Below are 17,144 nucleotides of genomic sequence, written 5' to 3'. Positions count from 1 at the left end.
GGAGCCGAGCGTCGAGGACATGCTCGCCGAGATGGGCCCGGAGCTCGTTCGTCAGGGGGCTGATATCTGGCGGGTGCAGGCGGAGGCTCTGGCTAAGGCGCCGTACATTCGGGATCATTGATTTGATTACTGATTGCAGTCAGTGAGTGAGGAGGTTGCTACTTAAGAAGCGAGTGGATTGTACGATTGGCGGGATTTACATGGCAATGAATGAATCAACTAGAGGCTTCATGAGGAATCCATGAGGATGAGACACGATGAAATCAGGAATGGAAGAAATGGTTCTCGATGATGAGAGAAAGAATCGAGGCTATCCAAGCAAACATATGCAGCTGTTGGGCATCCAACCCAGTTCACAAGTAGTTACCTGTGGAAGACACAGAAAGCCCTAGAAGGGGCAGAATGAATCATTGAACAAATGGTATAAAAACAAATGCATATGCTTTTTATTTTGGATGGCAAAACATTAGGGGTATATGGTCAAATCCCAGTCGCTCGTATCGTGCTAAAACATTTCCAGTCATGATTACCCATACCACACCACTCTTCGCCCAAATCCAGTTATGGGCTCAAGGTGGGATTGGTGAGTGCACGCGAAACAGCCCAAGGGGCGAAACTTTTCGTCCCACATACATCCAAAAAGGCCTGTCGGAGACATCTGCCATCCGCTCAAGGTAGTCGTCGCGCTCAACTCCTTTTCCTGCTGCCGTCGCTCAGCTCAGCGAGCCCCCTCGGAATCCACCCCATGCATCCCCAACAACACGACCTCCTCCTCCCTCCTACGGTCTCCACCATATTCTTCTTCTTCCTCTCCTCCCTGATCACTCTCCCGCTCGCTGTCGTCTTCGTCTTCGTGTCCAATCATAATCTCATTGCGAATCCGCTCCTGCTGCAGCCCGTAGTCGTTCTCGTACCCCCCATTCCGCTGCACCCGCCGCACCCTCTCCTGCAACAGCACCTTCGCCCGCGCATACCGCCGCTCCTTGTGTCGCCGGTAGTCGTCCGGCCCCGGCCCCGGGAACCAGCGCTCCTCGTACTCGGCCCGGTCGGTCTGGCGGTGCGGGACCCACGCGCCCTCCTCGTCCTTGCCCAGGATCTCGTCGGGGCAAAAGGTGACCTTGAGGTTCTTCTTCTTCTGAGCGGAGGTGGAGGATGTCGGAGCAAGGGAAGCGCCCCAGTACATGTTCTCGTCGTCGTGGTGCTGAACCCGCCTCTTAAGCACAGAGTACAGCCGCGACGCCTGTTTCGGATGCCGACCCGGTCCCAAAGCCGCCGGCCTTCTCCGCTTCTCCCTCTCCAATGCCTCCTGTTTTTCCTGTTGCGCCTGCAGCCGCCGCGTGTGCTCCGCCATGACCTCCCTTTGCTTCCGAATCTTCCTGCGGCGCCGCTCGTCGTCCCGCAGCCGATTCCGCACCTGCAGCCCCTGCACTTGCGCATCGTCCATGCCCACCGCCCTCGCCGCCAGCGCGGTCGGCGGCGTATAGTGAGGCGGCGTCAGCGCCGTCTGAATCTGGGCCCGCGGCATCATGCGCGGCGTCCCCGTATCGTCGGCGCCGCTGCCCGCGACGACGCGGTCGGCGGCGTGGTAGGGGCTGCGCGCCTCGCCCGGGTGGCGGATGGGCCGCTGGGCGGCGGGGAGGTGCTGGGTCCGCGCGTGGGCGAAGACCGAGTTCACTAGGCGGGCCGAGGCGTACTGGGCGACGACCTGGTCGTTGCGGCGGCCCTCGGCCGCGCCGTAGAAGGAGGGCAGTGGGGATGGCCCGAACGATTGCTTGTGGCGAGGCGCAGTCGAGAAGACGGACCGCTGGCTGTTGAAAGGGCTCGAGGACCACATCGTGAATGATGGTGATGTAGCTTGAAGTGCCGGTTGGTGCTGGCTGGGACCCAGTTCGGACAATGGGATTTTCTTCAATCGGGCAATTAACCTGAGAATGTGTGTTCGTCTGTCTAGGGGCTGTCTGTCGATCGTGAATCCCTGAAGAAAATTCTCATAAACAGGCTAGATGTCAAACACCGTGTCTGATCTGACACAGGCCGTGTTATATGGAAGGTATTGTAGCGAGCACAATGCGCTTGTTGAGATATTCGTCTTTGTCGGGCCATAGGGTATTGTAGTGAAAAAGATAAAGGAAGCCTTGGGGGATCTGAAAAAGCTGCGCAATTATAACATTCGGAAGGTGTGTCATATGGACAAAGGTCTTGAAACCTCGCCTCTGCCTGCCCGTCTGTCTTTATTCGGTTCACACGGTGAGGGCGGTTGCTCCGTCAGTCACAGGAGCCAGGGCTTGCTGTCTGTCAAATTGTCAAATTAAATGATCGGTATACAGGCATACCCGCTGGTCTACATATTATTGTTTCCTCCTTCCTAATTCCTATCGCTCCTTCCGCCTCCGACGCTGATTCGCAGGCTAGATAGATGGCATTTGCTGCCCCAGGAGCTCCGAATAAAATACCAGAATGTGTAGTGTAAAAGAAAGCTAAATGACTTGAAAATGCTAGAGAAATGGTATGATGGGGTATGTGGCTTTTGGTATTTCGCGAATAAATAGCAGAATCGAACAGACAATTGTCTAAAAAAGACGTGCGAACAGGTATGTCCAGAAATCGTGATAATAGTAACAGCGCCGTCATGATGCGTAGCTCATGATAAGCACTTCGCCAGTATTGGAACTTCGATTAGGGATCGTATCGAATCGACAAGAAAGTGAAACCGATCAGTTAGCCCTCAAAGTCGCCAAACTCGCCATAGCCGTACGGGTTCCATTCCTGTCCCGGATATGACGTGGCGCTCATGACGGGAATGCCGTCATCCAGGTCATCGGGAGCGGCAGCCAACTCAACCGGTTGGTCAACCAGAATCTTCTCTTCAGGCTCCGCAGGTACCGCGGACTGTTGCTGTTGCTGTTGTTGCGCACCCGGCTGCTCGTAAGGTGTAATAGGATAATCTCCAGGAGCTGCTGGGGTCGATGACTCTGTAGCAATTGACGGCGAACCACCGTTTGGCGGCTGCACGAAGTAGCTACCCTTGTGCGCCATATCTTCCTGCGAGGCAACGCCAGCAGCGATACCGAGACCCGCGCCTCCCGCAGCCGCAGCACCAACAGCCCCCATGTGGTTGTTGTTGCCGTTGTTATCGGATTGCCGCTCAGGTTCATTGGGTGATCGGAGTTTGCGAGGTGTAGCGTCATAGATGTCCTCTGTGTCAGACGACTGGCTATTGGCTTGGTTGACGTTGACATTCAGCGACTGGTTCGACACCTGGTGATGAGGGACTCGAGACGGATCCGGGCTTAGCGAAGCACCTTGCATACGCTCGTCGGCCACCGGGATGTTGTGAGTCATGGCGACACCAGGACCATTCACACCACTCCGAGGCGAAGGTGTGTGGCTGATGTCGCTAATGTTGCCCCTGTCGGTAGCAGGCTCCGAGCCGTGCACAGACCCCATTGCGGGGGCAGGCGGATTCGGTAGACGGCCGGCAGCAGGGTTGACGGGAGAGAAAGTGGCAGCTGAATCGGGCAAGGGGTAGTTCTGAGGAGAGCCCGGATGTTGAATATGAGGATTTGCCTGCTGCTGTTGCTGCTGCTGCGGCGCACTCAGAGTTGTAGCAATATGCTGCAGGTTGGGCTTGGCCAAACCGCCGTCGTTCTGGGGCGACATGCTGCTGACGCGCGACGAAGGGTCTGGTTGGGCAACGTCTTGCGAACTCTCAGGCGAAATGACCCGACGTTGGTTGTCAGGAGACGGCTGAACCGGACCGCCGAACTGTTGGCCTTGAGGTGGCGGGGTCTGCATCATTGACTGTTGCGGCGGAGGGCTCTGAGAATGGTGGGAATGGTGAGGACTAGGCTGAGGCTGGCCTTGAGGGAATCCCTGAGCTTGGGCGAACTGTTGCTGTGGAGGACCTTGAGCCATACCCATTGGCATACCACCTTGGAACTGCGGCTGGCCAGGACCAAAGGGTGACTGAGATGTAGGCGGCGAGTTAGAAGGACCTGGACCAAATTGCTGCTGCGGCTGCTGCTGATGCATTGGCGCCGGGTAGCCTTGGAATTGCTGTCCGTACATGTATGGCGAGAAAGCCATCCCGCCGGTGTTACCGTACCCATGCACAGGTTGGTACCCCTGAGGAATGGGAACTTGGGCATACTGAGGTTCCTGACCACGGCCCCCAGGGGGTGATTGCGGCTGCTGCTGCGGTGGTGGTTGGCCGCGACCCGCAAGCATTCCAGCCATGTGAGGGGGCATCTGTTGTCCACGACCAGCCTGCATTTGCATCTGCTGAAGCATCTGAGGAGGGATCTGGCCAGGCAGAAACATCTGCCCGCGTCCAGCCTGCATTGGTGGCATCATCTGAGGAGGCATTTGGCCGCGACCCTGCCCAGCCTGCATAGGACCAAGAGGAGCTTGACCAGGTCCACCGAAAGAACCTTGAGGAATGCCGTTGGGCCCCATGGGCGGACGTTGCATTCCCATCGGCATAGGCTGACCCGGTGCACCACGGCCTCCCTGCATCATAGGCATAGGCATTTGCTGCTGCTGGTCTGGAAGACGCTGTTGTTGTGGTTGTGGTTGCTGCTGCTGCTGTTGGTGCGGCTCCGGAGCCTTGGAGTTCCGCTTGAACACGCTCTTCAGCTTGTCCTTGGTACTCTCCTTGGACTGCGCCGAGGAGTTCGAAGGCTGAAGGGCCGCCTGCTGCTTCTTAGAGCCGCCAAAAAACTTCGACATCGTGCTCTTCTGGTGTTCGGGCTTCTGCTGCTCTGGAGCAGGACCGGTCTGCGTCCTCAGCTGGTTCTGCATCTGCTGTGGGTTCTGCGGCTGAGGTCCAGGGCCTTGCATGGTCCCCGGCCGGGACGAGTCCTGAGGGCCCCATGTCTGGGCGTGTGGATTCTGCGGCGGAGCAAGACCAGGAGAGTTGTTGGCATTACCGGGTTGAGGTCCGGTTGGTTGCTGTCTGGTTGCCGGAGCCGTCGTATTTGGTGGTTGCACGTTGAAGCCAGTCGAGGGTTTGGGTGAAAGCTGCTGGTGCTGAGAGTGGCCCGATGACCTATTGGCATCTTGACTAATCGGCGACTGGGCTGACAGTATGGACGGGGTGGGTATCGACACTTGACGGCCATGGCCAAATCCGCCCTTCTCTCCCATATGCGTCAAAGATGGCTGGTCGTTCAGTGCCGGGTGGTCGTCGACGGGATCCACAGTCACAGACGAGTCCGACTTGACATGATGAAGCTTAGAAGTCGGAGCCGCGGGAACCGCACTATGAGTAGTAACGACGGTGGTTGGATTGGCCGGCGGGACGGAGTTGCCTGGATCTTGTCTTGCCGGACCGGATCCAACTGGCTTCCTGGCCGGGGAGTTGCGAGGTACCATTGATGCCCCACCGATACTGATCCTCTCTTGGGAGGATTTGCGTGATAGGGGCGGCGAGTCCGTTAGACTTGGGGCATGAGGTGTTTCACGCGTCGGCGCACCGGTAGCCTCGTTGCCTTCCGTTAATCGTTGCAGTTCACGCTCGTCCGGACGCTCATTCGCAAAAGAGTTCTGCTGCGAAGGGAGGGAAGGTCGATCATCCCGCGAAGTTTGCTGTTGTGGGGACATGGCACTTTGCCGGTTCGGAGCGACGACCGCTTGCTGCTGAGGTTGTTGCGCATTCATAACCCCTTGGGTTGGCAGGGTAGATGCCCGAGTTCGGTTAGGCGAGCCACCTCCGCTCGCTATGGTTACTATCTTGGGGCGTTGGTTTGCTTGCACCGGCATGTGGACGAATCCCTGCGAATTTCGGCCCAGTGGAGGACTGACTGGCTGCTGCGGAGCGGCAGGCTGTCCAACACCCGTCATGCGGGTATCAAAAGGGGGCCCCTGTCCCGGCTGCGAACTCTGACCCGGGCGAACTTGCTGTTGGCCAGGTGGCGGTGACGGCTGGCCTTGCGGGCGCATGTTTTGCCCCCCGAGTGCCGGTTGTCCATGCGATCTAGAGCCTGGGCGGTTATTGAACAGACCACCAAGAAAGCCACCGGCAGGTTTCTTCAAATCCTCATCCTCGTTATTCGGCAGCTGCATGTCCTCGAACTGCATTCCTGTGGGTTGAGACCGTGTAGGACCCTGCAAGCTCATGCTGGGTCTGCCTCCGGGAGCAAGTGGTGAAGGTCCAGGACCGGGTCCCGGCTGACCAGAGCGAACTGGTTGTTCTTGCCACATTGGTATCGGAGGACCCTGTCGAGGCCGAGGGTTATCCGACATGGAAGAACGGCCAGCTTGAGCTTCGGCTTGAGCGTGAGGAGCACTCGGTTTTGCCAAAGGGTCCTCGTCATGTCCGTTGTTTTTGAATATCCCTTTGAGCTCTGACAGCCTTTTCCTGGCACTGCCACGGCCATGCTCCTTGCCATGTAGTTGCAGATCGTTCTTCGTGGTGGACGGATCAGAGTTGGCGACACTGAACGAAGGCTGTTTCTTATTACCGCCGAAAAAGGGCTTCTTTTTCTTCTCCTCTTGCGGTCCGCCATCGTGCCCCCCTACGTGCTCACTGACGCTTCTGAAATGCTGCATCGGCTGCGAATGAGGCTGGTTACCATTAATCGCAGTAGGACTGTGCGAAACCTGGAGAGACACGCGTCTGGCCTGCTCTCTAGGCTCGAACCCTAGCACGTCGCTATTCTCGGAGATATCGTCACTCCGTATTGACCCTGCAGCCCCGTCAGTGCTGCCTCGGCCGTTGAACTTGCCACCCATTTCTTTCGAAAGGCTTGGGTTGCGCCTAAGACCGTTGTCGTCCCCTGGCTGAAACTCATTGGCTGCAGGTCTTGAGAAGTTTATGCCATCTTGTCGGGGTACTGGCGTAACCTGTATCTGATCCTGCGTGATGCCTTTTGTGGGCTGGATTTGCGAGGAGGGGTTGGAAGAGCCAGCAGGGAAGAGCGCCGGGTACTTCTGGGCTGCGACTGGTGGAAGACCACTGTTCCTCCCCGTCCGCTGAAGCTGTTGCGGCGGGGCGGCACTGGGTTGAGACTCGACCCCCGTTTCCTTATCATAAGCATAGTACCCAGGTTGAGGGCTATGCGTTTTTCTGGAGACGAGAGGTTCGGATAGTTGCGACTCTTGGAGGTTCCATCTCGGCGACGGCGGAAGCTGGCTGACGGGGTTCCCTGGCGTGACCATTCCGTTAGGTCTCAACGATCCCATGAATGGTTGACCTTGCATCAGGGGCGATGTAGTTTTCCGGGGCATCTGTCCAGGCTGGCTCAGCGAAGGACTGCCTCGACCCATTGCTGGCTGCTGAGAGCTGCTGGGTAGGCGGGGCGAGTTGCGATTCGCATCCGATGCATAGGCGTCGGGGCCGTTGGCAGCCTGGTGAGAAATGCCCGGGCCTGGCCCGTTAGCAATCGGACTATTGGGGGCGATCTGTCCGGCAATGTGGTTCGACATTGAGGTCAAAGGTTGCGAAGAAGGAGACGGTGCCTGGGCCGAGATATGTCCGTAATACGGCTGCTGCCCCGGAGCTGACTGCGGGAAGCTGTGGATGGGCGAGGCGCCACGCGAGTCTAGAGGGGATGCGTCCTCGTCACCCGATGTGTCGGCTTCGGTGGGTGGTAGTGGCAGGCTCTTGTCGTCTGATCGAGCGCCGGGGGATGTGCCCCTTGCGTCGTCTTCGGTCGAGCTTTTCTTGCTGCCCCAGCCAAAGGACGTTGTGCGAGGAATCGAAGGGAGCCCGAAAGACGTCTGTCGTGTTGGGGGCGGTGGGGGTTGCCGTGGTTGCTGCTGCTGCTGCTGTTGTTGTTGTTGATGCTGGTTCTGGTATGGCGTTTGTTGGACGTAAGGGTCGGCAGGGGTTTGCGGGTCGGCGGCGAAGGTCGCAGCCATAGGGGCGGCCATGCTCTCGGGACCGGCGTGGGTCGTCGGTAGATGCCGGTGCGGGCTCGCGACGAAGGAGAGTTTCTGCGATGCTACTTGGACCCAATTATGCCGTCTGTGACTTTGACACGATGCGTGGTTAGATGCGGAGCCAAGAAGTTTAAGTTTCGCGGGCGCGACCGAAGAAGGAATACTGACCAGGCCGATGATGACCTACGAAGGGCGGGTCGAGATCGAAACCCTCTTCTTCCAGTAGAGGTGTCCCCGTGTAGGGATCCCAGGTGGGCTGGGATTTGCTAATGGGGACAGGTGGTGCCAATTGAGCGAGATGAGGCTCCTCGGGGACGCGTTCGTCCCAACCGCGAAATGCCTGGCTGCTGCTCGAGGCAGGCAAGGAGGGTGCAGCGGCGGCGGTCGGGGCCGCTATGGAGTCTAGCGGATAACCCGACGAATTGGAAGGCGCTTGCAGTACACGGGCTTCGTCGTTGCCAGGAGCGGCCCGGTCGCTATGATTGTCTCGCGCAGAAATTGGGGGTTCAGACAGGATACCGGCTTCAGGTGTGACTGACGATGGCGGCTGCCAGGGAGAAGATTGGTTGCTGCGACCAAATGATTTGAACAGTGAGATGCTAGACAGAAAAGGAAGCGAGAACTGGGAGCTCCTGGCCGGACGAGTCTTGCCGTTGGCCCTAGCTGCTGACGGTGTCGCTGCTGACGGTAACACTACCTCTGTTGTTGGGTTCGACTTGTGCGGCTGGGACTGGGACAGCAGTGGCAGGGAGCGGGAATGATTATGGCCGCCTTGCCGTGGTGGTTCTGCAGTTGGTTGCTGCTGCTGCTGCTGCTGCTGCTGTCGCTGTTGCTGAGCACCATCAGCCAGCCCGGCTGGTGCATCTGCATCTGCACGCAAGCGGCGCGGTCGCCAATGAAGGCGTGTACCACTGAGAGCGGCGGTGGTACTGGTGGTACTGGCAGGGTTCAGTGTCGAGGTCTCTTCCCTGCGCCATCTCCAGACGCTAAAGCCCGAGGAGGTACGGTGCTCATTTCGTTTTCTGGGTACCGATGTCGTAGCCAAGGTGGGCGGGGACGATCGCTGACCCGACACCTGCAAATCCTAGATCCATCAAACGCATTTATTAGTATCAAACGTCTTCAATCAAACCCAGCTCCAGTCTGGAGACGGAGTGCGTCTATTAATAAAACTTCAATGTCTTGAAGCTCATCGTTTTGATTTGAGCAGGCATTGCAAAGTGGAAGGGAGGGGCCGCTTGGTCGCCCTTTTGGGTATAGGTTTAGGTACTGCCAAAGGCATCCGACAGGGGTGGGACCCAAGAGCTGGAAGAAAGAAAAAAAAAAGTTCATATGTCAGGGCATGTACAAACATCTGTTTGTCATCTCACACTATGTAGATAGGCCTTGGTCTTCTCATGTATAACATAACCACTTGGAACTAGGTAGACAGGAAGCGGAGGAGTGGAGGGAGGGATAGATGGATGGACTGCCTTGTTAGTGTGCATGTCATGCAACTAAAGTTCGAGGTAGCAGTGGAAGCGAGAGGCGTGTAAGATTGCCAGGTCTAGGTCAATCGGTCAAGAGCCATGGCTGACTTCAATCCATTCTGCTTTGGGGATGTTTTTTGTATTCGTAGACACAATCTCAGCCGCCCGCCCATGCACCCTCTAGTTAGGCCAATACATACTTAAGTATTCTGTTGCTCTCGTTTCTTTGCCCCCCCCCCCCCCTTTCTCTTTCTTACTTCTCGCTCTCTTTCACTCTCGCGTACACTTGCAGGGAGACCCCCCGCGATCGTCGAGATTCTAGAAGCCCTGAATAGAAACATGGTACAGCGGCTGGTTAGCAGCACCTCAGCCCTTGGCCCCCAAGGAGGTAAGCAACCAGCCCGTCATGCATATAGTGTATGTATGTAAGCTCCGCCAAACAGAGGCTTCTTCTTCGGTCCACCTCTCCGTTCGTGGCGCAGTGTGAATAAGGTAAGCCCGGCTGCAAGCTGACTATCACCCACGTGGTAGCTTCTCTCGGTACGTACGAGCAGAAGTGGTTTTGGGTGGTAGCCAGACGATCCATAGTGGGGGGAAATGGTGCAATGGGGGAAAAAAAAGATAAAGGAAGAGAAGATTATGCACCCCTGCAAGCCGGATGTGTAATACTACACTCAGAATACTAGGTAGGTATAGGTAGGTTTTCCATATGAGCAGAAGAAACAATCATTGAAATACCTTATCACCACCCTGAGACCCTCCGCGGAACTTGCTCTTGCCCTTGTTGAACAGCTTCATCCCCGACTTGATACCCGTTCTGGTGCCCTTGTTGGCAAAGCCTGCTGCAGCTTGTAGCAGCTCCTTGCTCTTCGTCCCTACTTGGTTGTGGGCTGCACCGAACCCGGTCGATGATTGTTGGCCGTGCAGCATGTTCCCGGTCGGTTGTCGACCCAGGCCTGGCGACGGGACGGTGTCCAGGTTGGGGTTGCTCGCGTTGAGGTACTGCTGGTAGTACGGTTGCTGCCCCGAAGCTTGTGCAGCCGCTGAAGTAGGGCTCAGCGGAAGATGCGTCTGGGACCCAGCCGCATTCATACCGTCCGCGTTACTCTGCATGTGCAGGAGCCAATTCGTCAACCCAGACTCCATCTCTGCATATTGGATCCTCGCCTCTTCAAACTTCTCTGCTCGCATGGGAAGCGTCGGTAGACTGAGGATCTCGGCCCAGGCCATGGGGTAGGAAGAAGCTCGGCCTATTCCGACCTGGGGCGCGGGTGCAGCGTTCATTGGTTCTTCTGCTGCCGGTGCCGGGGAAAGCGCAGGATGTTGAGCCCGGGGCGGGCTTGGGGGTTGGGATGCCTCCTCCATGAGCGACTTCTCATCGGCAAGCGACAGACGTCTGGAGTTGTCGATTCCTGGCGAAACCAGGCTTTTTCTGTTAGAAAGCACCGACACTGGCGATGGCGGCTCGAGACCAGCAATTCCCAATCCTTCGGGACCGCGGCTGCTGACCATCGAGACTTGGTGGGACATGTTCCCATCATTATCTGCAGCGATATGCACGGTCGGAGCTGGCGCGGTAGATGGCTCGACCGTGACCGCAGCAGTAGGGCCGGATTGGGAAGAGGTGGATGACTTGGCTGGATCTTGTGACGTGTCTGCACCACCCAAGAATGGAGCGTTGGTATCCGTAGTGGGACTGGAAGAGACTTCTTCTGGGCCTCCCTCCCACGAAAAGCGTCTCTTAAAGGTTGGCGCCCTAGTAGCATCCGGAGGTGGTTGGTTAGAAGGCGGCACAGGGAAGTTTAAGGGTTCCGCGTCAATCTGGGACGGCAGCTGGTATATAGGCTGGTTGTTCTTGCCGGCATCTTTCATTGCCTGCCCAGTTTCCTGTAGAGACTTGTCCTCTGCGGGACCTAAATAATCATCGTATACTCCGGACAGGTAAGTGCTTTCGCGTGACAAGCCAGTATCTAATGAGCCAGAGCTTGGTCCAAGCATACCACCACTGGTGGCACCTGCGGCGTGGATCGGACTGGCGTTCAAAGATTTCATGATGTCGTCTCTGAGCCGGTCGCTTTCGTTTGGCGACGTTGTTTCGATGGAACTCATTGTCAAATTTCGGGGAGGCATGGTGGCGATAAAGGTGCCTTCCGACGTTTCCATGCGCCGAGGTTTGAGAGGCGCAGTTGGAACGAACTGGGAGGGTGATAGCTCTGGCTGCGACGTAGTACTCGTGGAGTTTGTGTTTTCCCGTTGAATGTCCGACAAAGGCTCGGGGTCGACTGTTTGCAGAGGAGGCAGTGACGATGGAGTAGCATGAGACGCGGGCCCGGTAGGGGCTACCTCGTTGGCTACATCCTGATCATGTTTGCCTGTTGCGCCTCCAAACCCATCGTTCTGGGGAGCCATCTTGGGCGTAGTATCCAGAGGTTGCGCCTGCTTGACTGCGGTTGTTGGCACCAGATCCTCGCCAGACTCGGTAATTGGCGAAACTTCTTCCTGCGGCGGGGATAACTGCCTCGATCGAAGGTCGTTGTTTTCCATTGGCGTTGGGGCTTCTGACCCAAAGTTTGTTGTTTCGGAAACCCACCCGCCAGGAATTGATGGCCTTGGCGCTTTAGGCGCCGCTGAAGTCATTTGGTCTTGGGCGCCACCAAAACCACCAGAGGCCGCAGCAGCATTGGCTTCTTTGGGCGCAGTTGATGTTGGCTGCGTTGCCGGATCCTTGCTTTCCTGACTGTCGGCGAGGGCCGGGCCTTCAATAAGACTAGAGGCCCTGTGAGGCTGGTCGGAGGCAGAGTTCTCGGTGGTGTGAGGTCCACGAGACCCGGTATTGGGTTCGGGGTGATCAAGAAAATACTGAGGTTGTTCTTGGGCAGAGTGAGAACTCCCGAAGAAATCCTCCCCGAAACCCGACATGCGCGTCAGGTCCGGCAGTTGCGGGCTGACTGAAAGACGCCGCGAATTCTGGAGTTCCAACTTGTTTAGGCGCGACTGTTCTTCGGATATGTGATTTCCTCTGTCGGCATCCATGGGGTTCGGAGCACCGGACGTGCCTGGAGTGTTGTTGTTCGAGTCGGACATCAGACGATCCATTCCGTACTCGCTCCTCCTCTCCGCCACCGGCGCCAACGTTGTCTTCAGTCCGCGTGAAGCATCGGAGCCCAGGTCATCCCTCTCAAAACTCCCGCGCCTTCGTTCGCCGGTGGGAGATCGCAAGGCGCCTCCATCGTTGCTATCCATGCTCGGCCTGCTGGAGTCCAAAGAAGTCCGTTGTTTGTCTTCCTCCATGCGACGGTAGATATCCGCTGGTCGTACGAAGGGCAACGGTTTGCCCGCCGCATTGGCTGCTTGTCCGGGGGAGTTTGTCCTCTGGTCCATCCATGGTCGTGCTGAGCCTGAGCTTGAACCCGGCCGCGAACCAGACCTCGGGCTCGAGACATCGGCAGGGTCGGGCATATCTTGTCGGCTCATGCTGCTCTTGCGCGGAGGAAATCGTGCGGATGCCGCAGCGCCGGGTGACTGGACAGAAGAAGATGATCTGCCGCGACTTTGTGTAGAGGGAGACATCGCAGGCCCCGGCGCATTCGGGGGGTTTTGACGAGGCATGCCCGGTGGCTGAGGGAATGAGTTGGCCATGGATGGAGGCAAACCGCTAGCGCCGCCCGAACCGGAACTGTAACCTTGCTCATTGGGGAAGTTGGTCTGATGTGGTTGTGTCTGAACGTGCAGTGGAGGGGCGCCGCTCGGGGTCCTTAGACCAGTCGAAGTCTTCCTAACGTGGCTCGGCATCGGCATGGCGCGAGGACCTGCAGCATGAGGTGTCGAGTTCTGGCCATACGGCGACGTCACCGGTGTGTTGTCGGTCGCGCCTTGACCCGGCTGGCGGAGGCCTGTCGGTTTGGACGGAGGGGGCGGTTCCTCCGGCTCTTCGTCGTCGTAGTCGTCGCCCCAATCATCGCCATCGTAGTTTTGGACCTTTGCCTCTACCCATTTCTTCGTCTTCGTACGATTAATGTTGGTTTGGTAAGCAGTCGGCGTACCGGGTGTCCTATGAAAACAGAAATTCAAGTGTCAACGGCCGTCTAGTTTGCGATGCAATTTGTGGACTTTATGAAAGGTTGGGCGTGACGCCAGTTAGTGCTCACATTGGGGAGGCGGTCCGGCCTTGAGGATAGACATTGCCATAGGTGCCGTCCATTGTAACGTCTTCACCATAAAAAGGAACAGGGGGGCGCGGCTTATTGCGACGACATGCCGAACCGTCCAACGGTATAGTTTGCGAGGTGGGTGACAGTTGGGAACAAATCGCAACCGTAGCTATCGCAAGTTGTTAGGTCGAGGTTTAGGGAGCGACCGCACACAAGAGGCGAAAGTGGCTACGGCAGGTTTAAGGCAGTGTTTACACAATACGATGGAATGTAATCGGGAGGAGGTCCACCAGCGTATCGCGATGGTCGAAAAGCGGGTTTAGTTTGAGGTCAGTCACCAGATCGTTGGTCTTCAGCTCACTGGTGCACCCTTGCGAGTTGTTGCGAGCGGGCGAGCGAGAATGGAAGAGAGAGCCAGCCGGGGGGCAAGGGATGACGTGTGGGAGAGGCAATGCTGGAGTCGGCAGATACGACAATGGGCTTTTCAGGGAAGGGCTGGAACGAAGTCAACCAGTCAAGAGGCGCAGGGAGAATGCCAGTATATACAAGAAGGATGATATTAAATCGTGGACCCGGAAGTGAGGTCTAAAACGCTGGTGGCAGAAAACAACTGCTTTTGCGACAAGGCAGTTGGTGTTGGACGACTGCGAGCTGTCCCAATAAACGCTTTATGGTTCAAGCCCGTTCGATTCACTGCAGGCTGGTAGGCTGGTAGGGCAGCAGGCAGTAAGGGGAAAAGCGGGTGATGGATGGCTGGCGGGAAAATGGAAAATTCAATGTGACGGATTCTAAGGAAATTCGGCCTAGCACCCCCTCCAACTTCCAATGCCAACCCTTCCGAATTTTCAGATGGTTCAATTTCGTATTGCAAACCAGCAAGACATTAGTGCTGCTAGAACAGTTGCCCTGCATGCTTTCGCCAGCCATCCTCATGTCGATATTCTCATACTAGGCATCAACAAGGGAATGATGGGCATGCGCAGGTTGCTGGTCAAATCTCGTGAACTCCCCGGCACACAGACCAGCGAGATCGACAGAAGCCGATCCATTATGATGACGATGGCCAGATACTACGCAGCACAAACAAAGCCTGCCTGCAGTAACACCCCAGTCAGCCAGCCTGTTCCGGCCTCATGAGGGTTCGTCCAGTGACACGGCCTTTTTTACTCTCGCAATTGTTCTCTTCTGTCTCTGTTGCATCGGGGCGGGCGATGGGCGATTGCATCCACTAGAGTAGCACAAGCCTTGGTGCTGCATTGTGTGTGTCCTGCGGGTAGGTCAACTCGGCTATGGCGGGAAACGAAACGACCTCTCTCCACTATGCCGATGGCTAGGCTGAGTGACAGGCTGTGAAGTGTCGTCCATGCTGCTTCTCGTTGTCCTTGGATATCAATGCTAGAATAGACTTGTCCCTAGTTCCGACGCGATCTGGCGCTTGTTCCTGCATATTGTTTTCTTTTATCTGCGGGAGCTCCCAGGCAGTTTAGCAGTCGTGTAGTTATGTGAGCCTGGCTGGACGTAATGCCCTGTTGACACAGCGCTCATTGTTTACGAGATACCATACAACAGCGGTTTTGAGACTTTGAGTGTCCTCGTATATGTAGTAAACACTGTGATCTGAGACAATTCTATCCGTACAAGCAAATGCACCCGTGCTAATAACTGTCAAAACCCAATCTGGGGAAGAAGGCGATTAGCGTCTCCTTTTCTTCGCGCCTTCTAGCCACTTGACCTGGACGGGTTTTGCACAGCCACTGTGGTGGCCAGAGCCAGCACCCGTCAGCTGGTGGTTCTCTTTGATCGTCTCGAACACGTTGCCCCAAATCTTTGGGTTCCAAAAGTGCAGCCAGAGCCGAAGCGAGCGACCAGCCAGCGCCCAGCAAATGAAAGAATTACAGTGGGGAACCGGCCGCGCAACCACTCAACCAAGGAAACGCTCCAGTGAACGAACGTCTCTCGTGGACGACCATCAATCCATCATCGTTTCCAGCACCCTCCTCTTCCATCAGTCGCATTCGCTTCGCTTGCCAGCCTGTCTAGGTGACACTTCACTTCATAGACTCCTTTCGTGATACCCCCAATCTTCCTGTAATAATTGTCGGCCTGCGAGACCTTCACAAGCCAATTCTTCCACCCCATTCCTCAACCAGCGACACCGACAACAACGACAACATCCGAACCCCGATACCCGTCCACCAACCAACCACACGCTTCTCCAGCCTGTACTTGTACTCTTACGCCAACCCGAACCATATAATTATCAGCTTCCACGTATACGGACTCCTTTCTCGCGCCGGACGCCCAAGGACGATTTTCTGTCGAGCCCGATAAAAAAGACTCAAGTCTAGAAAGAAAGAAATTGCCAGGAACCCCAAACTCTGTCGGAGGATTACGCATCGAACCAACGGCCAACGAAAATGGCCGTCGCATCCATCCAAGACCGGACCGCCGAGTTCAAGTCGGTCTTGACCCAAGTACAGAAGCGACAGGCCCAGTCCAAAGTGGGCGCGCAGCGACGATCCCTCCTGACGGACCAGCAAAAGGCCGAGGCCAATGGCGACGCCTCCGGGCCGCGGCCGCGACGGTCCGAGTTCGCGCGCAAGGCGGCGGACATTGGCCGCGGCATCGCGGGCACCATGGCGAAGCTCGAGAAGCTGGCGCAGCTGGCGAAGCGCAAGACGCTCTTCGACGACCGGCCCGTCGAGATCAACGAGCTCACCTTCATCATCAAGCAGGACCTCTCCTCGCTCAACCAGCAGATCCACGGCCTCCAGGACATGACGCGGCAGCAGCACCCGGCCCGCTCGGCCGGCGACCAGGTCGGCGAGCACAACAAGAACGTCGTCTTCATGCTGCAGGGCAAGCTCACCGACGTCTCGGCCAACTTCAAGGAGGTTCTCGAGGTCCGCACCAAGAACATCCAGGCCTCGCGCTCGAGGACGGAGAATTTCGTCTCCTCCGTGGCGCAGCATGCCCAGCCCGCGATACAGCAGTCCGCCTCGCCGCTTTACGGCACACCGAGTAGAGGCACGCCGTCGCCGGGTGGCGATACGCTATCTCTGAACCCTGTCGGCGACCAGCAGCTGCTCATGATGGAGGAAGCGCAACCACAGAACACATACATCGCCCAGAGAGGCGAGGCGATCGAGGCGATTGAGAGGACCATCGGCGAGCTGGGCTCCATCTTTGGCCAACTAGCACAGATGGTGTCGGAGCAGAGCGAGCAGATTCAACGTATAGACGCCAACACGGAAGACGTGGTGGACAACGTCCAAGGCGCACAGAAAGAGCTGCTGAAGTACTGGTCGAGAGTCTCCAGCAACCGGTGGCTGATCGCCAAGATGTTCGGGGTGCTGATGATATTTTTCCTGTAAGTTTGATCGAACAAACTTCCCTTATCCCCGTGCTACGGCGTTGCTGACTTTTCCAACAGATTATGGGTCTTGATTGCGGGTTAAAAGAGGGAATAGACGGGAACTGAACTACACGAATCCAAGAGAACGAGACTGCGGCGAACCGGCGTTAGTGTGTACCATCACTTCTGTATATTACTTCCCTGGTCCCTTCTTTTTGCCCCCGAGCGGCGCTGGGGCCGGCCAAAACTAGATGTTCTAATGCCAGCGACACGTCAAATGTTATGAGT

The 17,144-nt window shown here is 56.7% G+C and overlaps 3 protein-coding genes across 3 annotated transcripts; 1 reads left to right on the top strand and 2 right to left on the bottom strand.

Annotated features, from left to right (window-relative positions):
* Positions 1 to 718: 718 nt before the first annotated feature.
* On the bottom strand, positions 719 to 1,834 carry PG985_011332 (uncharacterized protein; the record flags this gene model as incomplete). The annotated part of the gene is made up of 1 exon (XM_066831099.1): positions 719 to 1,834. The coding sequence occupies one exon, from the start codon at positions 1,832 to 1,834 to the stop codon at positions 719 to 721; it is 1,116 nt and encodes a 371-aa protein (XP_066681781.1).
* Positions 1,835 to 2,718: 884 nt separating this feature from the next.
* PG985_011331 (uncharacterized protein) lies at positions 2,719 to 13,551 on the bottom strand (the record flags this gene model as incomplete). The annotated part of the gene is made up of 4 exons (XM_066831098.1): positions 2,719 to 7,966; positions 8,046 to 8,965; positions 10,089 to 13,401; positions 13,499 to 13,551. The coding sequence occupies 4 exons, from the start codon at positions 13,549 to 13,551 to the stop codon at positions 2,719 to 2,721; spliced, it is 9,534 nt and encodes a 3,177-aa protein (XP_066681780.1).
* Positions 13,552 to 15,918: 2,367 nt separating this feature from the next.
* On the top strand, positions 15,919 to 16,959 carry PG985_011330 (syntaxin 5 (SNARE domain-containing protein); the record flags this gene model as incomplete). Its single annotated transcript, XM_066831097.1, has 2 exons — positions 15,919 to 16,871; positions 16,935 to 16,959. The coding sequence occupies 2 exons, from the start codon at positions 15,919 to 15,921 to the stop codon at positions 16,957 to 16,959; spliced, it is 978 nt and encodes a 325-aa protein (XP_066681779.1).
* Between the last annotated feature and the right edge of the window lie 185 nt (positions 16,960 to 17,144).

This window comes from Apiospora marii, assembly GCF_038362585.1.
Source record: "Apiospora marii strain CBS 49790 chromosome Unknown utg000007l_segment0_segment0, whole genome shotgun sequence".
NCBI classification, from domain to species: Eukaryota; Fungi; Ascomycota; class Sordariomycetes; order Amphisphaeriales; family Apiosporaceae; genus Apiospora; species Apiospora marii.
Note: the sequence above shows the minus strand (reverse complement) of the source record. Positions and strands in the feature narration are given on the sequence as shown.